This window comes from Mercenaria mercenaria, chromosome 11 (genome assembly GCF_021730395.1).
Source record: "Mercenaria mercenaria strain notata chromosome 11, MADL_Memer_1, whole genome shotgun sequence".
Classification (NCBI taxonomy): domain Eukaryota; kingdom Metazoa; phylum Mollusca; class Bivalvia; order Venerida; family Veneridae; genus Mercenaria; species Mercenaria mercenaria.
The window spans coordinates 62,188,942-62,214,475 of NC_069371.1; the positions used below are offsets into that span (position 1 = coordinate 62,188,942).

General features: G+C 33.1%; 1 protein-coding gene and 1 long non-coding RNA gene across 4 annotated transcripts; one reads left to right on the plus strand and one right to left on the minus strand.

Annotated features, from left to right (window-relative positions):
• Positions 1–1,585: 1,585 nt before the first annotated feature.
• On the minus strand, positions 1,586–19,333 carry LOC123531785 (uncharacterized). The gene is made up of 3 exons (XR_008366077.1): positions 18,974–19,333; positions 11,634–11,832; positions 1,586–2,447 (listed from the first exon to the last, which is right to left on the minus strand). It is a non-coding gene; the product is annotated as an uncharacterized LOC123531785 (long non-coding RNA).
• LOC123531782 (protein white-like) lies at positions 6,709–25,334 on the plus strand. 3 transcript variants are annotated; one of them, XM_053517552.1, is made up of 20 exons: positions 6,716–6,870; positions 7,084–7,331; positions 8,204–8,349; positions 8,609–8,657; positions 9,749–9,938; positions 11,148–11,318; positions 11,640–11,806; positions 12,374–12,445; positions 13,154–13,256; positions 13,837–13,932; positions 15,988–16,016; positions 16,402–16,507; positions 17,201–17,332; positions 17,786–17,878; positions 18,346–18,403; positions 19,297–19,374; positions 20,699–20,804; positions 21,316–21,416; positions 22,439–22,524; positions 24,008–25,334. In XM_053517552.1, the coding sequence occupies exons 2-20, from the start codon at positions 7,216–7,218 to the stop codon at positions 24,110–24,112; spliced, it is 2,004 nt and encodes a 667-aa protein (XP_053373527.1). In that variant the 5' UTR covers positions 6,716–6,870; positions 7,084–7,215; the 3' UTR covers positions 24,113–25,334. The 3 variants fall into 3 exon arrangements, with proteins under 3 accessions (XP_045168960.2, XP_053373527.1, XP_045168961.2); XM_045313026.2 differs by having other exon boundaries at positions 6,718–6,870; positions 7,073–7,331; XM_045313025.2 differs by having other exon boundaries at positions 6,709–7,331.
• The last annotated feature ends 200 nt before the right edge of the window (positions 25,335–25,534 follow it).

Consider the following 25,534-nt stretch of genomic DNA (forward strand, 5'->3'; position numbering starts at 1 on the left):
CAGATATTTGTTTTTGCAATAGAGCAACAAACACTTGTATTGCAGTGTATGATATTACTAAGGCTTTTTTATATCCTGTGCTGTTCTCACTTGCGTTGGGCCGTGTTTATATAGAATATCAATTGTTTCACTAAATTAAGACGGTCATCTTGCCCTAACTACTCGGCAGCAAATTCCCCAAAAATTGTACTTCAAAGGTTAAACACACAGACATATTTTCATTGCAATAGAACAACAAACACAGTTTCCCGATATTACTAATACCTATGGAAAACATATACAGTGAAGTTTCGAGCCCACAGCGGTGAGGTACAATTGATTCTAGGGAGAACTGGTTCTAAGCCAGTGATATTAACCATATTATCACAAAGCCTTTTCTTTTAGAGCCCTATCATGGTAAAGTTCCATACTTTATGTGATGAGGAAATGGTTTTCTCATTTAGAGTGTATAATTGATGAAAGTTCCCACCTGAAATGGATGGGAAAAAGATTACTTGTTGTTGAGCTCATGTCAGGTGCCATTTACCTTTCCAGCATCCGGTCTATGCCGATACTTCTGTATACAATACTAATTTAATAGTGAATCACTCAAGACTGAACTCTGGTCAAGTACCAGTCAAGTCCGGAAATCGAACCGGGATTAAAGGTGTTGTAGTCCACCTGCTAACCACTTCGCTACTTACCCTCTCTATGTATTTGATTTGACGTTGTAATCTAGCCTGCTCACAACTGAGCCACTGACTATCTACCAATATCAACATAAATTATATAAATATTTCTAAAAATATGAACAATGTTGATATTTCTAGATGCCTTTATACAAAAAAGGTTGGCTTTTACAGACGGATTTTGAAAGAAACACCAGGGCCAAGTATTGTATTGCACATCAACATAAACTGTAGAAAAAAGATTGAAGTTGAACCACACTATGTGCATTTGCTAGAAATAAACATCTTACATGTCAGCAGTCGGGGCTTTCATGTTGAAACTGGTACTAATTATTTCAGGATTATATTCATCACTAGAAGCATTTCTGATGTTTACTTCTGTATTTCTACTTGTTGCCAACATTTCTGTTTCTTATGGTAAGTCATCGTAAGCATGTGGTTTTGTAAATATCACAGAAAATCATGATAATATCGTTATATCGATCTGTTAGCATAATACGTTATCCTAGCAAATGAATGAGAGGAAAAGCTTTAAGGATATAGTAAACCTTTATTCCAGGGGAAATTCAAATCTACTGAACATATTGAATTCTAGCTGTTTCTTGTAAAGTAGAACATACTCTTAACTGTTACTATATAATTATATAATATACAGAAATAATTAAATTAAAGTTGAAAACCAAACTTTTGGTCCTCTGATGTAGATTACTGGGTAAAAGAAACCTCGTCCTCGTTCGGGCATGCGCATTATCAAATTTTAAGGCAACCTACTTCCTTAACCGGAATTATTCCTGATTCACGATCCCTACTAGTTTAGAGCTACCCCCACGAGATCATGCAAATAGTACATTTATTCGGATTCTTAACCTGTCAATAATAATTTGAAGCTAAATAAAGTTTGAGTATACCTGATTTATTTGAATGTCACATTATTCTGCATTTTTCATATTTTGTCAAACTGTCGATTGGGTATACATTTTATCAGATATTTATATTCAATACAAATTAAATATTATATAGTTTAAGATGTCATGTGAAACAATATATCAGTCATATAAAGTATACAATACAGATTGATATAATTAAGATTACAATCATTTCTTTTTGTGTAACAATGGAATATTAAGATCTATGACTTTCAACCCTGTCAGTTTAATATAAACTGAATTCAATTGCTGCCAAGTATTTTAATTGCCCTTTGTAATATACACTTTATAAATTATATGTGTATAATAAAAGCATGCATAATTTAGTAAACTGATAAAGCCATTTGGGATTAAAATCTGATCGCTGTCTTTGGAACGAGAAGGTTTTACCATTGATTTAGAATGTGTTACTAGATGAACAAACATTCTCGTCTTAATCCTCAAGCGTACACACTAACAGTTCATATAAATTATCTAAAAGAGGATAGAACAGTCGGTTAGTCGGTGATATCAGACTTTCTTCAAAGTTTATCAACCAATCCTACATTACTTATGTATTTCAAACTTAAAATGCAGTGCCGTAACTAAACCTGCCAGTTGCTAAACTTGGCTCTAACGTGGTTGGACAGCATATTTTCCTTTGCGATACATATCCTCTGGAAATGGAACTTTGCTATGCCCGTAGTATGACGTGTTCCCATTATGCAATACGGCATTTGTCACACATTACTTTAGATCAAGAACCAGAGAAGGGCAAAATTGAGTAAGGAGAACAGGTGATTTGGCGATTGTCAATACCGTAGCAACTAACATCAGATCTCTGTCTTAAATTCTGTCTGGATATTATACAGATCTGCAAATAAATACAAAGAACAAATCAAGCTTAATGCCGTGACAGATATCATTTTTCAGGTTTTTCCGGATACATATTGTTTCATAAGCCATAACGAAACCATATATATATTTTTTTTTCCAAATAGATATTTTCATAGTTTATAACGAAAGAAATATATTTGTTTTTTCCCGAGGTAAATATTTTCATAAGTTATAGTGGATGCCATGTATTTGGAATTCGGTCGCCAGTATTGATTTATAGTACACTTCGATGTAACAATAATAGATTCTGTGTGTACATTTAAGTGAGAAAGTGTTATATTTTTAATTTTTATTTAGTCTTCTAATTCAATTTGTGTAGCTAGTTGTTTTGTTGTTGTTGTAAATAAGTAATAAATTACCTTAATTTCGATAAGGTAAAGATATGAAGGGATAGTTGTATATATTATTTTGTATGTTTTTAACTTTTCTATTTCCCAAATAATTCTTACGTCTAAAAGTACGGGAAATGAATTTGGTTGACGGGAATGATTTTATTTTGACTGTTGCATTGCATTTACAGTCAAAATTGTTTGAAAAGATCATATTACGGAGGTCGGCAAAGTTGCTTTCATTCACATGTGATCTTTCTTCACTCTTAGTTATAGTTGATAATAGCATTTGTTGTCTAAAGAATCAGCTGGTCCGTGGTGACAATTATCACAGGTTATGATGTATTTGCAAACTATCTCGGAAAGAGGGACCATACGTTAGAAAAAAGAATATGTTATCAGTAAGACTCCAGTATTTAATTGTAATATTTCTTGTTTTATTTAATTTCTTTTCTTCAATTTGATCCTACGTTCAATGTAAGCTTGTGAATGATACCATATTGTATCTTGGTACATGTACTTTCCAACGACACTAAGCCTTTTTAAATGTGACATTGATTGGGTGAGCAACAGAACACTAAACAAAGTGCCAAATCCCCAGATATTTCTCATATTTAATAATCTATAGATGCGTAGAAAATAGCGGCCTTTGACCCGAATTCAGGACCCAGAACTATTGCTTGCAATCGAAGCTTGGTTGGTCTCGTATGAACAGGTATTTGCATACTTTACGATATGGCAATATTAAGCCCCAGTCCAGGGCCATCCATCCCTCAATTAACAAGGAATCACATTGTCGATTGGCACATGTACTTTCCAACCATACCTTTGAAATGTGCTTTTGAGCGGATGAGCAGCTAGCAGTACATTAAATATAGTGCCAAAATTAATATTTCTTGTTCATAAATACATACATATACATGTAAAGAGTATGGATTTTGATCCGTATTCAAGACCCAGAAGTTTTGCTTTTTAATCAACGCTTGTATGATAAAAATAAACGTGACATATTGTAGCTTGGCACATGGACTTTCGAACGATTTGAGGGCTTTTGAAATGGAACGTAGAATGGGTGTACACTAAGTATGTTGCCAGAACGGAAGGAAATTTCTTTTACATAATTATCTACATATACGTAGAAAGTAGGGATTTTGACCCGAATTTAAGGACCCAGAAGTTTAGCTTGCAATCAACGCTAGAACGATCGCATATTACAAAGCATTTACCTAATTACGAAATAGCAATTTTAAGCCCCAACTCGGGGCTCTTCCACTTTAAGCTGACTTTTTTGGAGTGATTTTTAACCATGCTTGTATATTTCTTTACATTATGATTGGTAGATACACATTTGAAAGGAATCATATTGTAGCTTGGTACATGTACTTTCCAACGACACCAAGTCCTTTGAAATGTGCATTTGAGCGGAGGAGCAGCAGTACACCAAATATAGTGCCAAAAACGGACATTTCTTTTACGTAATTATCTACATAAGCGAAGAAAGTAGGGAATTTGACTCGAATTAAGGACTCAGAAGTGTAGCTAGCAATCAACGCCTGAATGATCCCCCTTTCAAAAGACAATTTTCTTGGGGTAAATTTCACCCGCGCTTGTATTTATTTCTTTACCCACACGGTGTTCTCCTGGGCCTTGTGGCTGGTATAAAGAAATTTGGAAGGTATCATATTGTAGCTTGGCTCATGTAATTTCCAAGCACATAAAGTCCATTTGAAATGTACATTGAGCGGATGAGCAGCAGTACACTAAATATAGTGCCCAAAACGGAAATTGCTTATACATAATTATCTACATATGCGTAGAAAGTAGGGGAACTGCGTGTATTGTAGATTGGCACATGTCATGTACTATCCAACGACACTATGCCCTTTGAAATGTGCCTTTTAGCGGATGATTGTTTTGTACTTGGACATAATTATATACATAATTTATGTAGAAAGTAGCGATTTTGACCCGAATACAGGTCCTTTAAATTTAGCTTGTAACCAACGCTAAGGTGATACCACATAACCAAGCATTTACCTAATTTACGAAATAGCAATATTTAGCCCCAACCCAGAGCCCTCCTTTTTCAATTTTCTTAGGGCAAATTTCATCCGTGTTTGTACATTGTATATTGTTTTCTCCTGGAGGGTGTTATTGTTAATCTACTTTTATTTAATATTACTGTTATTGTGATACGTCGTTTCTTCAGTGCATGTTTACAGGCTACTAGTGATGTGTTACACTGTTACAATACTACTTCAGTTATGTCACTTTTCTGAAGCATTGCAATATATTTCAATTGACAGTTTACTACTATATCATTTCTATACGTCGTGTCACAATCGTGCAGACTTGAAAATTATTTCTTTTGATCTTGTTAGTTGCGTCACTAGTATGCAGCCTTGCAAGTTTTTTTTTTCTTCTGACACTTTACTTTTGTATTATTCTGTTCGTTGTGTAACTATGGTGCAGTCTTGTAAATAATTTGTTGGTTGTGTAACTATTGTGCTAGGATGATTATTAAAAAATATCTTCGTTGGTTATAGGAATTTCACTATAGATTATAGTGTAATTTTGGAACATCGTTATTTGTATTGGCCCTAGTGCTTTATTTTATTTCAAATGTATACTATATATTCAGGCTGACACACGATATATGTATGAGCTTTGACTATGGTTGAATTTTAGAGAAGGCAAAACGCGCGTTCTGATCGAAAAGTGTAATGCGTACATGTAAATGAAACCATTCAAAAGAAAAGTTTATGCTATCGAAAATAAAGGATGTTTTGTTGTCTAAAAAGTGTCATTTTTTCTAATACTTTGAAGACTATTATGTAAGTCTTATTTGCGAGCAAGTTTATTGATAATCCATTGATTAAGAAAATAACAAGTCCAGTATTTGGTAGACATTTTCGTTTAACACAATTATATTTTTGTGTCGTCTTGTTACATTTGAATACATGTTTCTAAAAGAGATAAATTGAGATTTTCATTTTTACATGGAATAAGTTAATCTTTTTTGAAATGTTAGAAGGTCAATGCGCCCGCGTACATTGTTAATGTGTTTCGTGTTCAAATGAAACTTACTCAGCTACAATTCGTATCTTTATAGTCTCAGTATGACAAGGCGACGATTGTAAACAGTTTTTTCCACCAGTAAATATAAACACTTTTTAAGATCATCACGATTGTTAAGCATTGTAACTCCATCAATGTATAGATGACGCATGTTATATTGTGCTATGGTATATAGAGAAGTCCTAGCAGTTATCCCAAGGGATTCTGAAGGTGTTATAATACGAAATTAACATGCGCTGACGCATACGCGAAGGCAAATGAGACTTTTAATCAAACTAGTGCAACATTAAAAGATAATAAAAAAGTACTCGTGTCCTGATTTTGCTGCCCATGGCAGTCATGATCAAGACGACCTCCAGCAGCTTATGAACTATCTTACAGTGAGTTTGAACCAACAACCAACAATTTAGTACAATGGTAATGGGTCAAGATGAACAAGTATTATCTCTAGATATCTGTCAGTTTGTTTCCAAATTTAGGTTTATCATTTATCAGCAATTAAAAAAAAATGTTAACACAATGAGTTTGAATGACACTAATTTTTCAAACATAATACTTGTTTTCGGTCCGTTGAAGCCAAGAATAATATACTAAAACAGTTTCGTGCGGAGTATGTGATTTAACCAATAAATAATTTAGAAGTCAGTGTCAAGGTCATTTCTAAACTCCTTTGCACGTACACTGATGTTTACTTAATAGCCATGATGCACGCAACCATAGGTCTTAAACGTGACTGCATACTACATAAAGGCATTATTCTGATCTTAAACCTTTATAATTATTAATGAATAATACCCCATTATGATTCAAACTACATGGCATTGTGTTATCCGATATTATCTCAATTTGGCATTCTCGTTTTAAGACGGTTTTATGTTTTAATAACTTTTAATAACATTATTTATTTTGTCAAATATTACCATCATAAAAACGCTGTGTAATCGGAAACAAAAACAATTTGAAATTGAAATGAATTATATGCTGATTTAAAAGGTATTGTGTCTGAAACATACTGGATATATGCATTTGTGCTTATTATAGTACTTTTGTTGTTGTTTTTTTAATTGCTTTTATGAAACCAAAATTTTGACTTAAAGAATTACTTAATACAACGTCTGTATTAGTTCATGGGTTTGACAAAGTATATGTAAAATAAAAGGTTTTTTATTTGCGATTTTTATGTTATGTCGTTTAGCTGTTAAATAGACGAATCAGTCAAATATCCGGTTACCCCTGCAGTGCAGCAATTTACATCTAAGCGACAATAAGTTGTTATACAGGAGGTTAAACGTTCTTATGGAAGAGACATAGATTAATCAATATACTTAAAACATTAGAATGCCTGTCAACAAAGTAAATGTAGAAATGAATGGAAATGCAAGTGATCCATCTCCTCACTATGAAAAACATCAGGACAGGAAAGGTACTCGAAATAACCATGTTCTCAACATCAGGTGAGTAATTTTTGAATAACTTCTGTTATAGTGTAATTATTAAAAGCAAGCAGATGAAATAAGAACAAAATCTGAAAAGTAGATCCCTCGGAAGCACCGAAAACAATGCAAACAGTGAAAATTGCAGACTCGGTTTGATTGAGTCTGTTCATGAGCAGTAATGGAAAATGCAACACTGCCCACGCCCACTAGCACCGGCTTAAGCAGTATTCAATCTTCAAATCTAAATGAGTTGAAATCAAGTTCTGTTTGGTTAACAAACCCCGCGTACTCACTGAAGTTTGTTGTAAAATAATATTTATCCATAACAATTTGCAAAACTTTCTGCATTAATCTGGAAAAGAGACAAAAATATGAAAATATAAAAATAGATTTAGCATGATGAATTGATAATATATAAGGAATTCCTGGCAGTTTTCACCCTAACCATTTTTCCTTCTTTCTCTCTAGTGTCGTTTATACAGTATTTCAGTTATGTATTGGCGGTTTGTTAATCCAACCGGTGTTTCTAGATTCTGTACCAGTACTGCTTTTCGTAAGTATCTGCCGATTTGTCTGCATGAAACAGAGGTCGAAGATGAATTGCTTTGGAAACAATGTTGTTGTTTTTTTTATCATATTTTGTGCCTAGCCTGGGAATCGGACTCATTGCTAAAGAAGCTGCAGGTCTGCGTCCTCCTTATTTAACTATGCAGTTTGGATAATTTAAAACAAAATCAGACTGTTGAAGATGACATTAATAACAGCTAAACGCAGTAGACTGTAATTTATTATATACTTAAGTATAAGCTGCTTTACTTTACAGCAATAGTTCTTTGAACGCAGAGTTCTATATCCATAAGAAAAGTAACAACAAATTTTGAATATTTCAGAAACGAAGCACATCATGCTCTCATAGACTCAACAGAAACTGTAGTGCTATCCTGGGAAAATGTTAACGTGAGTGCAAGTCCAAAGACTCGAACTTGTTGTAGTGGTAACGATGTCACAGAGGTTCCAAAACAAATTATCAGAAATGGTATGCCCTGCCGAAAGCAACTTCTTTATTCTATAACCGACATTTATGAGTCAAATAACATGGTGACTTTATAACTCAAATGTAGCAATGTCTAAATATACTTTGTCAATAAACATTTACTATTAAAATAATGTCTGAAACTGTGAATGAATAAGTGATATTAATTTGAAATTCAATTTCTCATTTAAAACCAAACAATTTAAATGAACAAGCGATTTTAGATGTCACTGGTATTAATACTTGTACAATAAATTTTCAGCGTATGGACATGTGAAACCTGGAACACTTCTTGCAATTATAGGAGCCAGGTATATACAATAATAACATTTTAATATGTACTTTTAGAACTAACATACAAGAGATCGAGTACACAGACATATATAAACAATGCTTGCGAATCGGAGAGCTCGGTCTATCTGTCTATTTTAATAATATTCCTATGGTCAAGCAAGCAAATTTAATGTTGTCATGTACAACCAAAACCAATGAATTGAAAACATTAAAAATTAACGTAACCGCACGTCGAAAAGTATGATACCACACAAGTTTGAAATATCAGAATGATTTTGATATTCATTTAGATAGGCAAACGATAACATTGTAATGTCGGTACGTCTAAGTGATCAAATAAAAGAAAATAATAAGGAATGGATCTAACAAAGCAGTATAATAAAGCTTTATTGATATAAATACTTCTGAAAATGTAAAGGTAGCTAAATCTATTGTAATATTTCATTCAACTTTGTATTCAACTTGTGACCTTGTCAATGAATTTTCCTTAAAAAGTTGTTTTTATTCAGACCTGATACTTGAAATGAGCAGAATAATTATATGCATCTTTTCTTCAAATAACAATAGTACGCCCTAAAACACCATTTATTCTCCATAATGATGTCCGAACTTCATTTTTGGTACATGACGTCAATTGTAACGCTATTTTAATGTGTATCGTCGCATTAAAGTTCAGTAATGGCAATATTTTATTCAGACTTATGAACTAGTTTATTAAATTTTATAGAATATCGCCAAGAGTATGTTTTTTGTAAAGAAATGTTAGTTTTGCATCAAGCAAAAATGCACTCGTTTTTACACGGAATAACATAACGCTCCCAAGTAGAGTAAAATTAATAACCTTTAGACTGCTAGCGGTAAGTGATTCAGCCTTTGCGACCAGTGCAGACCAAGACCAGCCTGCACGTCCGATGGTCTGCACTGTTCGCTTTTCAGTCAATGAATTTTCAGTGAACACCCTTTGAATAACAAGTGGTACTGCCCAAATTGAATGATGGACCAGTCTATTTTAGAAAATTAGCCGGATAAGGGTAAATATCTCTGCTGCAGAATTCGTACTCATATTTCTATGCAAAACTAACAACCTATAATTACGTTTAACTTTCAGTGGATCTGGGAAGACAATGCTTTTAAATGCATTAGCATCCAATACTGACAGTGAGTCTCTGACGTCATCTGGTGACGTAATGGTAAATGGAGTTAAAGTTGGCAATGGTATACGGAATATTTCAGCGTATGTGCAGCAGGATGACCATTTTATAGCCACAATGACTGTAAAAGAACACCTTACTTTCAGGGTAGACTAAATGAATCAATTATATATTTAATAAAAATTTAGATGGTATAATATCTTGATCTTAGTATTCGTCTCTAATTAAATTATTGTACAAACACATTTGTACAGTAACTTGTTCAGTACCTGTAAACGAAGTATATTTAGAACTAATTTCTGTGATAGTATATTGGACAGAACAGACATTTCGTTATTATGTGTGTCTGTAAGCTACTTAACAATACCTCACGATATGCCCTAATAAACTGAAATAGATTGATGCAAATATTCTTTACAACTATAAATCATTTAATCTTACAATATATCTTAATTGATTTCGTCGCCTTAATTGGTATCTTAAGGTATTGGACCCGTAATAGAGTATCTCCTTTTTGAAGAGTATTCAATTCCTACCATAAACCTACTTTGACTGCAATTTTCAGGGGGGCGTAGGTTCAAACCCCACTGGGACCAAATTTTTTTTTCCATGTTTTCCTGTTTTACTAGTAAGTTTTTACTTCTTTCAAGACTAATTATGGATGAATTGTACAAAAGTGGAAAATTTTCATTTTATAAGTGATTTTTTGCTGTTCAATGTGAATTTACCTCTGAATCAGGAGGGGTAGAGTTAGACATCTTTAAAAATACTGAGTTACGTGCGGTAAAAGTTCTCTATGTTGCCTTCATTCTTTAGATTACATATTGTGGAAGAAATGCAAGTGGGTTTTACTATTGCCCCAAGGTTATTTTTGAATGAAGTGAGCAAAATTCAGAACAGACCCACAGGATTCGACCTTAATTTTTCAATGTTGGAGTTAGAATTCTGTCTCATTAAATTTGTTTACTTGAGGCACCCCAGACAAAAATGATTTTTACAGTTTTATTTTGTGTTTTATAATTGTTTAACAATAGTTGGTGTTTCTTTTATCAAAATTAATGCTGTAATGAATTCTCTGCAAACGTTTTAGATAGTGGCCATCACATTGAATTTTGTCTGTTCTTGAGCATGAGGAAATACCATAAATTATACAAAATGTACAAAAAACGGCACGGTAAAAGTTGTTTAAAATTTGCAACACAGTTTGAAACATGGTCAACTTTGAGAATATACCAAGCAAATGCAAATTTTTAAACATTACTATTAGGGGTCCAATACCTTAGACATCTATCCAAAAGAAGTATATGCATTATAGTATCAGTTTGGAAAATTCAGTATCGTATATATCCAAAATAGGCTTTGCTTCGAATGGAAAAAGAAGTATCAAAGAAAAGAAGACTTGAACGTGTAGATGAAGTGATTCTAGAACTTGGTCTGCGTAAATGTCAGGACACAATCATAGGCCATCCAGGGCGAATTAAGGGCATATCTGGTGGCGAAATGAAGAGACTGTCATTTGCTTCAGAGGTCAGTCACACGTGATATTTTCTTTTTATGTTAGCATCTTTGCATTTTCTACTTATATTTTAAGGTCATTTCAATAATCACACTGTAGTGAAGTGTGTCTGATTTGGTGATAGTAAGTTTAAAACACTATTTGCGCTGTCATTTATCTCCTGCTTGAGTATTGAAACATATTTTAATGGAGCATTATATCATTGTAACATTTTATTTACAATAACAAAAGAATAAAGAAAAAACACAGTTTTGTCATTTTCCAATAGAATGATTGTTAACAGTTTATTGAAGAATTTTTATTCTACCTACTGTTTGTTTGCTTACCGAAAGATCTTGACAAATCCGCCGTTGTTATTCTGTGACGAACCAACCTCTGGCTTGGACTCATTTATGGCAGAAAGTATAGTGCAAACTCTAAAAGAAATGGCTGACAAAGGAAAAACTGTATTGTGCTCCATCCACCAGCCTTCATCTGAGGTGTTTGCATTGTTTCACCAGTAAGTAATACCCTCGGTGTCTTTTCCTGAATAATCAGAAAGAAAATTTGTAATCATATTTTTATCCCTCTAACATATTACTGTCTGCCTAAAAGTAATCATCAACAATTATTGTAAAAATCTGTATAAGAACAGGGAATGAATACTAGTGCGTGGATTCATGCCCAACATTTATCTCGACCATCTCAGAAGATCTTGTCGTCCGCTCGCTGTCGAGACATATACATGTTCATTGCTAGTATGTCGTTCAGTAATGCATCATTTGCCTTGAACACCGATATATTATATCTTTGTTACCATTAAAATAATGCATACAACTGTATTAGGTCTTATCTCGTTATTTTAAATTTAAGATGTATATCGACATGTAAATTTCACTGAAAACACCAAATAATGTTCGCGTATCAGTTATGCCATGTATGTATTATTATATCACTAAAGCTGCGTGGATTCCTGCACCGATGTCAATAGGTGTTATCAGTTCAGAAACATTTCTCAATGGACAGTATTAATCATCCTCCAAAAGGAATTATCATTTAGTGTAAACGCTGAACATACATCTTTCAGTGTCTTGATTATTGCTGCTGGAAGAGTTGCATTCCTTGGTGACACGGAAGAAGCTCTTAACTTCTATAAAAAGTGAGTTTGTAGATCGATCTAAATTACATTTGCTTGATTTATTGTCGTACCGACACAGCTATAAGTCATGGGGCGATTTACAAACTTTTTGGCGTTGGATTAAGACATACGATGCCCCTCTGCACACAATATCATCATCAAGGACAGACAGAGCGAGGGTTCGCACCCGAACCTCATCGATAAGGGGCAATGTTATATATGTAATTTATATTTTTCCATCTCTCTCAAAAGTTGTTACATGTATACCGTATATCGTATATTAGGTGAAAAATATTCAACAAAAGCTGGAGTTCATATTTGTTTCTGATTTAGTTATTAATGCTTTTTTCACAAAACAAATCTTTGCGACTGACGCTTTCTAGCTCAATAGGAGGAGGCAGATCTATAGATAACGGGGTCATAATATCGATACCCAGGCGAGTTGTATGTTCTTCGTGATAATTTGATAAAAAAAACGTTCTATCTGAGGTCAATTCGTCCTGCATCTCTTATTCATGTGGAGAAGTTGGCAGTTACTTGCAGAAAACAGAACAGAATGCAGAAACACGGGTTAGATAAACTTACTGAAATACTTTTGAAAAACGGCGCTAAACCAAAATAAACGAATTTAAACAAAATGATTTCTTTATGATTGAAAAGTTTTGTATTTATTTGTTTGAATTCTAAACCGAAAGAATATTTAGTTTTAAAAATATTTGTATCTTTTAGCATAGGATACCCGTGCCCCGTGAACTTCAATCCCGCTGACTTTTACATCATGACCATGGCCATTGTCCCTGGGAAAGAAGAGGAATGTAAACAAAGAATTGAGGTAACTGTAACTTAGTTATAACTGAAGATGATTTGGTGAGATAATAACAATTTTAGTCGCATTTAAACCATAAAAAGTTCCAAATAACGTTTGGAACTAATTCATATTGTAGAAACATTTTTGTAGCATTTATTTAAAATAGGCTTTGTTAACTATCATCAAGCGGTATTAAAGTACCGGGTTAGGGCCGTATAAAATCTCCCCGTTCTTGGACACAGTATTGATAAAATTTCTGTTTCCTAGTCTTTTTGAGCGGACAAATCAACGAATTGCGATGGATTATGCAGATGTTGCAAGCATTAACGCTATTCTGGCGTAAAACATGTTTTAAGAAGATTAACACTATGTCAATAAGCGTTAAATTGCCTTTCAAAGGTGTTTTAATTATGCTTTATAAAGCCGTTATACGCTTACATTTCACCCTGATGTTAGCATAGATTATGTTAAATTGGGGTGGCAACAGCACTTAGTTCCATTGTAGACATACGTCTTTTGGTAAAAACTCCCCGAAAATTACAATAACTGCAGTCTTTTACTAGAATATGATTAGTGTCACGCTTTGTTTCCAATTCTTTTCCAGAAAATTTGTGACCAGTTCGACCAAACAACGAACGCCAAAGCCATACTGCAGCAGAACAAAAACATTTGTGAGAATCCAGAACGCACGGGGGTTATTGTAAGTGTTGACTTGTACATAAGGCTGGCATTTGGTATTCTTAAGTAATAGATTTATCGACTGTTCGTTAACTTCAGTCTGAAACATGCATTATTTTATTGTATTTGCGTATTACGTTATTTAAAATGGTACTTGAAAACAGTATCAGAGAAACTGTAAATACAGAATTTATGACGCAGTTATTCAACAACGTTAAATTTTTTGATTCAACAGACCTTTCAAGACATATTGAATAAAGTGCGTACGTATTGGCCTTGCTGAAAAGTGACGCTGATTACAGACGACAGAGTGTATGTCAGTTAGAACATGACTGAGCTCGTTTCTATAACGATAAGAAAATCTATTTTAAATATATGTAAAGCGTTCACATTTAGTTTGAAAACAATTTCTTAACGCCGAAAGACGTTTCACAATCAACTCTCTAAGGGACCTTCGCCGCCCAGTTGTTAAGGTCGATGACTTCATATCACTACTGTCCTTTATCGCTGTAGTTCGAAACCTTGCTTATGATGTGGGGAAGCTGTCTATCTGGCATACGGAAGGACTAAGCGTCCATCCGTGATGTAGCATCTGGGATCTTCATGCACAATCGAAAGCTAGAACGTTGACATATGACCTACGGTGGTGTCGATGTTATGTTAAACCCTTTTAAGACTTATACTGTAAAATCATTTAATTTCGTGGGCATGAAATTTCGTGGTTTTAGTCAAAACGTCAATTTCGCGGGGATATGAATTTGTGGATTTCAACTTTTGAACATAAAATGAATGGGAATTTTACTTGTTCGTTGGGATTAAATTTCGTGGATTGACTCAACCATGAAATCCATGAAAATTAGTCCCCCACGAATATTAATGATTTCATAGTATGCAAACTTTAGAAATTTGCAATTATCTTAAGGAAAATATTACTAATGATATATCATATGAAAACATTTTTGTCAGAAGCTCGCCAAATTAAACCCCCAACTGCCATATAAAAGCCAGAAGATGGCGCTGGGGCAGGTTTTTATATAAATTATGCATGTTTCACATTAGAGAGCCCTTTTTCAAAATTTTAAATAAACTACTGAATAAAAAGTTATGAAAAATTGCATAAATACACATTGAAACATTCTTTATCAATTGGTGTTTTTATTTTTTAAAACAAAAAATTGTGAAGTATAGTTTCAAAAAATTATCTAAACCTAACTGCCAAAAATTTGAATTTGCCGGGAGGAGCTAATGAGGTCATGAACCCTAGAGAAAACAGAGAATGTAAACAATTCCCACGTGGTTAATTTTATCAACAAACTTGATCAGCAGAAGGCTTGATGTATCAATAGAATTAACACCTAGAGTGCATTGTAAAACTTTTCCAGAAAAGTAATTTTGAATTTTTAAACTGAATAGAATATCATATTCAATCATTTCTGCAGTTATATTTTTATGTGTTATTTAAAAAATGTTTTAAAGATATAGGGAACTAAATAACAGACATACAGTGAAAATTATTTCAAATAGCTTATCATTTTTATTAGACCTTATCACAGCAACACTTGCTAATTTGTGTGCATTGTGCTACATCTCAGACTTAAATAGTTTATCATTTCTGCATTTATTGCTACATTATCTCAATTAATGGACCTGCCAGCAATGACAGAAAAGTTAAGAATGTTTGATTTCGAGTTTCACTGTTCAATTTACATTAATAAGAAGTTTAAAAATCAGGAATGCTAGTCTCAACTCAATTTTTCATAACAATGATATTGATATGGATGCACAAAATATGTATAATAATAATTTGTAATCATCAAAACATGTAAATTCATATTTCTTCTTCAACTGACCATTGTTTACATTTGATTTGTGAATCATTGAAAGTGAGCTATTTTTAGCTGACAGACAGCCTGGAGTAGCCTTGTTATTTGATAGGCCCCTCCTACAAAACTTACTGCCAGGGTAGTAAAAGTTGGGGCTTTAAGCCATACATAATTTGTCTAGAGGTCTTAAGAAATCAGTAATATCACTATTTTGTCTGTTACGAAGACTATGTTATTACAATTTTATCTTTCAGTTCGAAGAAGCCTTTAGCAGCAAGTCCAGGCAAGTTGCTATCTGTTATTGTAGCTCCCATGAAAGACAATTTTAAATAAATGTTTACAATACAATTACAAAAATTATAAACTAAACAGAATGCAATCTCTGATCTTTATTGTGGATGAAACAAACTCGCTTTTGTTTGATTTTTGTTTATTTACCATTATATTTACAATTTAACACAGAAAAGTGTGACCGCAAGTCTTAGATAAAAGACTGGTGTAATTATTATAAAAGAGCATAAGCAAAAATTTTATAATGAAACTATAATTTTTTGAAAGACCATTTCGTTAATATACCATTAATGTTCAAAAATTGTCCTGAAACGTGTTGTGAATAGATTTTTTAAATGATATTACTCCTAAATTTGTTGTTGTTTTTTTTTTATTAGATACGAAGCGTCATGGATACAACAGTTTGGTTCCGTATTTGCACGGTCTTGGACAACAACAATCAGGGAACCAATGGTTATAAAAGTGCGAACAGCGCAAACAATTGTAATTACACTCTTCTTACTTAAATTAAAATGCTCATTAACTGGCCTTAAAGATAATACCAATCCGAGTTGTTCATGATAAGGTTTTTTTTACATTGTCTGGTTCTTTGGGATCATGGAGTCCATTCAATATCTGTGTAGCAGAATTCCACTAAAACCCGTGATAAATGGCGTGAGAGGTGTTGTGCCTTCCATTACCTCTCATGAACAGACTCAGTCAAACCGTGTCTGCTAATATTTTGCTTCGTTGCATTCTCTGCTTCAAAAGGATCTTTTTACAGATTTTATTCAGTGTAACATATAGACACATGTCTAGATATGTCCTAAATATTTGATAAAAACGGTAAAAGATTTATTTAAGGTGTAGCTCTTTGTGGACAAGATGAAATTCAACAATTTATGGCACAGTAGTACTTAACACAAACTTGCCCAAAAGTAATTTAAAACTTTTCATTTGAAAAAAAGAAACGTAGAAAAGCGTACAGTTAAATGCTCAACAACGCACACATCGATGACAGCTTTGTTTTAGGACTGTGGTCAGAAATATATACACCATTTACGTCGCAATAATGCTTCGCACATAATCTATGTCACGAATTCTTTGTTTTAAGGAATGTACTGATTAATGACAAACAAAACTTGCTTCTAGCATTTTCTTGATTGTTTGTCAATACATTGTAAAGCTTTTTTTCAGGTCTTAGCTGTAGTTCTTGGTTTACTTTATCTCCAACTGGACCTTACACAAGAAGGAGTTATGAATATCAACGGCGTTATGTATCTAATGCTGTTAAACATGACATTTGTAAACATGTTTGCGGTTTTGAGCGTAAGTTTGTAAAAGGCCGTATGTGTCGATTTGCGTTCAGTCACGTTCCATGAAACTTGAAATCTTGAAGGTCTGTGCTTAATTGTTCAGATCGTTTTACAGATTTTATTTCAAATATGTACAGACATGGTACATACATGCCTTTTAATTGTTTTGTACGTAAACGTTTTCTTGTAAAATGTTGTAAAATGTGGAAAATGATTAACCATTTATTCGGGAATAAACACATCTTACCATTTAATAGTTTAAAAGGATGTGGTATAAGTAAATTACAACTACTTTACAATTAAGATGACCAGCCCTAATTTGGTGCTGTGTAGGTTTAACGTATCGTGTCATTCCATTATATAAAATAAAAGGAAATTATGTATGTTTATAAAATAGATTATTAACAATCTTTATCAATTATACAATTCGAATACATATCAAAATTACTATAATTTTCTTTTGCAGTCATTTCCTTTAGAGGCGGCAGTATTTTCACGGGAATACCGCTCCGGTCTATATGGCGTTGATATCTACTTTATGTGTAAAGTTCTAGCAGAGGTATTATGATCAATTTAAATGTTTTCAATTGACACAAATTTATATCACAGGAAGATTTTAAAGCTTTAATCCTTAAAGTTAAATCTAAGTCAAGACTTAGGTTACAGTATTTTTTATAGCTACGAGCAGACATCGATTTCTAATAACCCTATTACGCAAACGACTTTTACTGCAAGCCGTTGGTGTAAGAGTCAGCAATATTAACCACTAAGTCACAGACAAGGTTATGATGATATCTGGTCAGTTAGCACCAGTGCCATATGTCAAGGTTCACTTGTACAAAACCATTTTGTTTGGTATGGAATTGTACTTTATCTACACATTTAAAAAGATTTGAATTTGTATAGATTTTTAATGAGCATATCCATGTATAATATTGCGCACAATTGGCATGTCCAAATATTCCTGTAAATATTTAATATAAATGGAACTTTGAAATGCTAATTGTATACATATTTATATTACAGTTGCCATCTTTTGTCATTATCCCAGCCGTGTTCTGTGGTATATCTTACTGGATGGTTGGTATGTCACATTTTGGTTATGTTATTGTGTTTTGATATTTTTCTACCAGACTTTGTTTTGTTTGGTTTACGACACACCTGTACTGATGTGTAAATCATATGGAGTGTTTGGGCTTTTGATGGCAGAGGTAGACCTATTGTGCTCCTCCGTGTATTATTCTTGACACAGCAGGCATTTGAGTAGAACCACTGACCTCCCATAAGCCAACTAGATGCCTTACTCATATGGAAAACATATGCACATTAAGTGAGGTTACGGGCCTACGGCAATGAGGTGCTACCGATTCTAAGTTAGTGGCTCTAACCGCATGGCCACGGAACCCTTTCTTTTAGACTCTAAACGTGGTACCATAACTTATGTGAAGAGGAAAACGTTTCTCATTCAGAATGTGTAGTCGATAAAAGTGCCCACCTGAAAGAGAAAGAGATTACTTTCAATTGAGGTGTCATTTCCATTTCCACCATCCACTCTAATCACTCATATCTAAACACTGGTCAATTATCAGTCGTGACCGAAACCGAACTTGGATCGAAGGTGTTGTAGTGTCTTCCGAATCAGTTTGCTACTTACCCTGTCTGTGTATTTGATTTTGACGTTGTAGTCGAGCCTGCTATCCGCTGTGCCATTGACTACTTCCTTGTGTGTTTAAAATTGGACGATGTTATAGATGTTTCTCGATGTCTATCTACGGAAAAATAGATGCCTATATATAGATAAAGCTTGTCGACTAGTGCATCAATATTACTGAATGCAATGAAAATAAACTGAATTGCACATAAACATAAACTGTAGTAAAAAAGAATCTACATGTATTCGATAGAAATAAACATCTAAAATGACAGTAGTCGGGGCATTCAAATTAGACATGTATAAACTGGTTCTAATTATTTCAGGATTATATTCATCACTGGAAGCATTTCTCATGTTTACGGCTGTACTTCTTCTTGTTGCCAACGTTTCTGTTTCCTATGGTAAGTCATTGTTAGCATGTGGTTTTGTAAAAATCACAGAAAATTACGATAGTATCGTCATATCGATCTGTTATCATAACCATTATCCTATTAAAAGGATAAAGGAGGTATCATTCCTTTATACCAGCAAAGGAAAAATTAAAATCTATCAAACAGATTGAATTCTAACTGTTTCTTGTAGAACTCGTACGGGCATGCGGACAATCAAATTCTAAGATAACCTGCTTCCTTAACCGAGATTATTACTCATTGGTATTCCTAGTTTAGGGATTCTCCACGAAATCTTGTCATAAACTACGTTTTTTTCCCGGAATCTTAACCTGTCAGTCGCAGTAAGAAGCTATATACTGTAGGTTTGTACCTGAAATTCATTTGAATGTCACATTCATTCTGCAGATTTATTCTATATTTCGTTGAAAGGTCGATTTGATAAACGTTTTATCAGATATTAATATTCAATACAACATAGTTATTGATTACGAAGTCATGTTAAACAATAACTATCAATCAGGCGAAGTAAACAATACAAATTGGTCTAATTAAGATTACAATCACTTAATTTTGTATAATAATGTTAGATCAATGTCTATGAATGTCAACCTTGTCGGTTTTATATAAACTATTTTAGTTGCTGTCAAGTAATTTAATTGCCCTTTGTTATACACCGAAAAGGAATTACACTCTAAATAATGTGTTTATAACAATAAAGGTAGAATTTAGTAAACTGATAAAGCCATTTGGAATTAAAAACTGATCGCAATCTTTGGAACGAGCAGGTTTTACAATTGATTTTGAATGTGTCACTAAATGTACAAGCATTCTCGTTTTAACCACAGATAATATACGCTAAATGATCTTAGTATAAAGTATAAAAAATGTTAGATTAGTCAAGTCAATCGCTTGTTTTGGCTTTTCTTCAAAGTTTATCAATTAATTCTACATTACTTATGTATTACATGCTTCAAATGTTTTGCCGAAGCTAAATTTGAAGCTTTGCCGAAGCTAAACCTGACAGTTTCTAAACTTTACATTTCCCATTACGATACCTATCCTCTGCATATGACAACTGGCAATGTCCGTAATATCATGCGTTCCCATTATACAATACGGAATTCATCATACGTTACTGTAGATCAAGGCCCGCAAAAAAACCCGGAGAAATGCAAAATTTGGTGATTGTCAATACGGTACCAACTAACTTCAGACCTCTGTCTTCAATTCTGTATGGACATACAACTCTGCAAATTAACACAGGCAAAAATCAAAATCAAACATCAATAATATGTCATTGTTAATCTGTCATTTTATTCCTTTTTTATCTTAGGGTACATTGTATCAACGATGTCTAATTCGGTAAGCATGGCGTTGGCTCTAGCGCCACCTATGATGATGCCTCTGTTTATGTTTGGAGGATTTTTCGTGAATACAGAGTATGTTTAAAAGCTGGTGTTTTATTAATTTATTTTAATTAAGTGTTTGGGGGCCACGCTTCCTTTGAAAATAATTATATAGATTATACTATGTTATGTATATTTGATTTTTGAATTTAATTTGTAAACTGATTTTATTTTTTTAAATGTTTTAGTATACGAGTAAAAATGGAGTAAAACTTTCATGAAGAAATTCATAGTTGATAAAGGATGCAGTTTTACACTTAAAATACTCATCGTTATAACTAATGAAGATTTTTGATATAAAAAAAAGCTGTTTAATGAAATGATTGAATCAAAGTAACAAGTACTCTAGCTCAATTAATTCTATTTGTTTTAACAATTCCTTAATTGATAAGTTCTTGATTTCATAATATCAAGTTCTTAATACGTCACTTTAACCTAAAACTTCCACTTTGTGGCATAATTATATGATTCGTGAAAGAGGCTAAGGACTCTCAAGAAGGATAAGACCCTAACGTAAACTTTTGTTTTGTTTTTCAATTTTCAGGACTAATCCTGTATACTTTATATGGCTGGAATACCTGTCATGGTTTAGGTACTCCAACGAACTTCTTGTTGTTAACCAGTGGGACAATATTGACACAATAAGTAAGATGTGTTTTCCCAAGTAAATAGTTGTCATAAGTCATGGCGAATCATGACGTATATTTGTGGGTTTTTTTGTTTTTGTTTTGTTTTGTTTTGTTTTTTGTTGTTGATTTTTTCTTCTTCTTTTCAAATAAATATTTTCATATTTGGTAACGATATCAATTTTCCCAAATAAATATTTTCGTTAGTCATAATAGATGCCGTAGATTTGATTTTTCTAAAAAATATTTTGCATAAACATAACGGCTATCCAAAATGATATTACAGTAAGTCAAATTTCAATTTTTCAAATTTTCCCGGATAAATATTATTTCATAATCCATAACGAATACTATATATTTGTTTTCCCAAATAAATAATTTTATAATTTTAACGAAAAAATAAAATTTTGTTTTTCCCAAGTAAATGTTTTCATAGGTTATATTTAAAATTCGTTTGTCAGTATTGATCTTTAGTACACTTCGATGTAACAACAATAGATTCTGTGTGTACAATTAAATAATAAAGTATTATTATCTTAACTTTTATCTTATAATAAGTCTTTAAATTGAACTTGTGTAGCTAGTTCCTTTGTTTTAAAATACATGCTGATAAACGGCGTTAAACCCAAAACAAACAAACAAACATGCGATATTATGTATGTATCAAATCAAAAGACATCAGGTGTATCATAGTTCAAAACAACTGACATATTTGTACATAAAACTTTGATAATAGTTTATATGTAACCGTATACTCTTATTTTATGGCCTTCCGGTCAATAAAATAAAGATGGGTACTAAAATCCATAGAACAGTTTGGACTATAAACCGGTCAGTCATTCTGTAAGTGCTTTATTACATGATATCAGAAATACAGTTCAATTATTTATTTTTCAAATGTGTCTTGACCATGTTGACATTGCATGTTGTTGAATTTTTGACCGATCACATAGCACTATCTATGAACCGGCAATTTATAGATGGAGCCATAATTTTGATAACTATTCAAATTTTACTATATATTTTTTTATTTTATTATAGCTTGTGATAGTAACAATGCTACTGCTAGCAACAGATGTTTATACAAGAACGGTCAGCAAGTAATAAACTACCTTAATTTTGATAAGGTAAAGAAATGAATAGATAGTTTGATATGATATTTTTTGTTAGTTTTTAAGTTTTCTATTCCGCCCCTCTTGCAGTTGTCAATTGGCTTCGGGTAACTTCACTCATGCGGTGTGTTCATGGGGCTTATGATTGGTAAAAATACATTTGAAAGGTCTTATATTTTTGAAATGTGCCTTTGAGCAGATGAGCAGAAGAACACTAAGTATAGTGCAAAAACGGACATTTCTTGTACATAATTATACACATATATATGTAGAAAGTAGGGATGTTCACCCAACTTCAGGACCCAGAAGTTAAGCTTGCAATCAACGCTACGGTGATTCCATATGACCAAGCATTTTTCTAACTTAAAAATAGAAAAATTGAGGCCTAACCCTTCAGTTTCAGTTGTCAATTTTCTTCGGGTAAATTACACTTGTGCTTGTATATTTCTTTATGCGCACGGTTTTCTCCTGGCGCTAAGGATTGGTAGAAACACATTTGAAAGGTATCATACTGTAGCTTGGCACGTGTACTTTGTCCTTTAAAATGTGCCTATGAGCGGATGAGCAGCAGTCGCTAAATACAGGGCCAAATTTCATGTACATAATTATATACATATATATGTAGAAAATAAGGATTTTGACCCGAATTACCCGAATCCAGGACCCAGACGTTTAACTTGCAATTACTGCTAGGATGCTCCAGTATGACCAAGCCTCTACCAAAGGATCCTCTCAAGGTTTTATATTGTAGCTTGGAACATGTACTTTACAACGGTACTTAGTCCTTTGAAATGTGCCATTGACCCGGTGAGCAGGAGTACACTAAAGACCGGACATCTCTTACATATGTACGCAGAAAGTAACGAATTTTGACGCGAATTTAGGGCATGGAATTTTTCCTTGTTATATACTTGTTCCCTATTAACCCTTTCAAAGTGTCTTTCTCGATTTACTTTAAGTTCCAAGAAGTTTCTAATTTTATGTGAAAAACAGAAAATGCTGCTGTCCAAATAGAGACTACACATAAGTATATAGTTAGAAAAAACGCTACTTTCAATATTACCCATGGAGTCATAAATGGAAATTACTAAAACAGTGTATTTTATACAGTACTTTTATAAAGTTAATCATTTTGTCGAAACTATGACAAATACATAATTCTTTTCTCATGTTGTCAAAAATACGGCGTCAGATAGGAAATTACGCCCACGATGACCCTTTTTACATTCTATCATATGTATAAAGGGTCATCATAGGCGACATTTCCTGGGTGACGCCGTCTTTTTGACAGCATGAGAAAAGAATTATGTATTTGTCATAGTTTTGACTAACAATTCCTATTGGAATAAGGCAGCTACAATTAAATAAAAGGTATTACGACCCTTTAAAGGGCTTTGGCAACGTTCTCTTGTTTATACTGTATCGCTGTATCTGACCAATCGCAGTGATTGTTTAAAATGAAATTCATTATCTCATATTTTTTTTCTTTTCATTTCAGGACAATTTCTGGTTAAATGTAGGCCTGCTGATTCTTCTACTGATAGTGTACAGATTGATAGCTTTCATCATACTGTTTGTTAAAGCAAGAATTTCAAAGAAATAACAGTATTTTATAAAGAGTAAAAAGTGGGTGAGAGTCCGATCTGGCACATGTGCTACTGCAGTTATTACCTGCAAATTCAATACACGTAATGGCTATTAATGATGTATTACAATATTATAATATTAGTTTAGTGCCGTCACTATTGTGTAGCATTGCAAAAGATTTCTATTGACACTTTACTATATCATTTTTGTACCTCGTGTCACTATTGTGCAGACTTGCAAATTATTTCTTCTGGTCGTTATTGTATCATTTTGTTTTCTTCTGATCGTTATTGTATCATTTTGTTAGCTGTATCACTATTATGCAGCCTCGCAAGATTTTTTTATACTGCTGACACTTTATTTTTATTTATTCTGTCAGTCTTGTAACTGTGGTGCAGTCTTGTAAATAATTCGTTGGTTGTGTTACTATTGCGCTGTGATTGTTAAGAAATAAATCTTCCATAGTTGCAAAGGCGTGACTATTGACTATTATAGTGTATCTTTGGAACATCGTAATTCCTATAGGTCCTTTATTTCTTTTCAAATGGATGCAATATGTTCAGGTGGACATAAGATATATGTATGAGCTTTGACTATGGTTGACTTTAAGAGAAGGCAAAACGCGCGTTCTGATCGAAAAGTGTAATGTGTGCATGTAAATGAAACTATTCAAAGGAAACGTTTGTGCTATCGAAAATAAAGGATGTTCTTGTTGTCTAAAAGTGTGTGAGTCTTTTTTCTAAAACTTCGAACACTAATATGTAGGTTTTCTTGGTAAGCATGTTAATTGATAATCCATTGATTAAGAAATTAAGACAACCAGTAGTAATATTGTCACCTTAATTCCAGAAGCATATACGGTCATTTTTGGCAAAATGCAGTATTTGGTATCGTTGGATTTGTCTCCATACGCTCTACAACATGCACTAACTTATATGCGTGTAGCTCTAACGTGAAGAGGGTAAATCGTTGTGCCACAAACGTCTAACTCACCTAGATTAAGTTCAAGTCAGATCTTTTCTTTAAACGCGTTTCTCTCCAGACGAAAAAATAATAAAATGAAGTTATACGCTTCTGGAATTAAGCTGACGAAAATTTGTTACACATTTTCGTTGAACATTGTATTTTCTAGTTTCTTTGGAGTTTATGCTAAGACATATTTACTAATAATTTGCATAAATATAAAAAAGAACCTAGCAAGACGAAATAACAAAACATGAATAAAATCTCCGCTGATGCTCCGTTGTTTTCTTTAATTTTTTTTTGTGTTTGCTTTTCTAATCGACATCTAGTTAACTGACGTCATGTTACTTTTGAATACATGTGTCTAAAAGGGATAAATTGAGATTGTTTTTGTAATATGGAATAAGATGAGTTTCCACCAGTAAACATAATCACTTTTTAGATCTTCACGATTCTTTAGGAATGGTAACTTCAC

Bases quoted from the DNA above. Each gene is read 5' to 3' on its own strand.
- LOC123531782 (XM_045313025.2), top strand. From the start codon at position 7,216: ATGCCTGTCAACAAAGTAAATGTAGAAATGAATGGAAATGCAAGTGAT. The intron at 17,879-18,345 runs GTATTATGATCA...TTTATATTACAG, and splicing joins TGTGTAAAGTTCTAGCAGAG to TTGCCATCTTTTGTCATTAT. The intron at 18,404-19,296 runs GTATGTCACATT...TAATTATTTCAG, and splicing joins TATATCTTACTGGATGGTTG to GATTATATTCATCACTGGAA.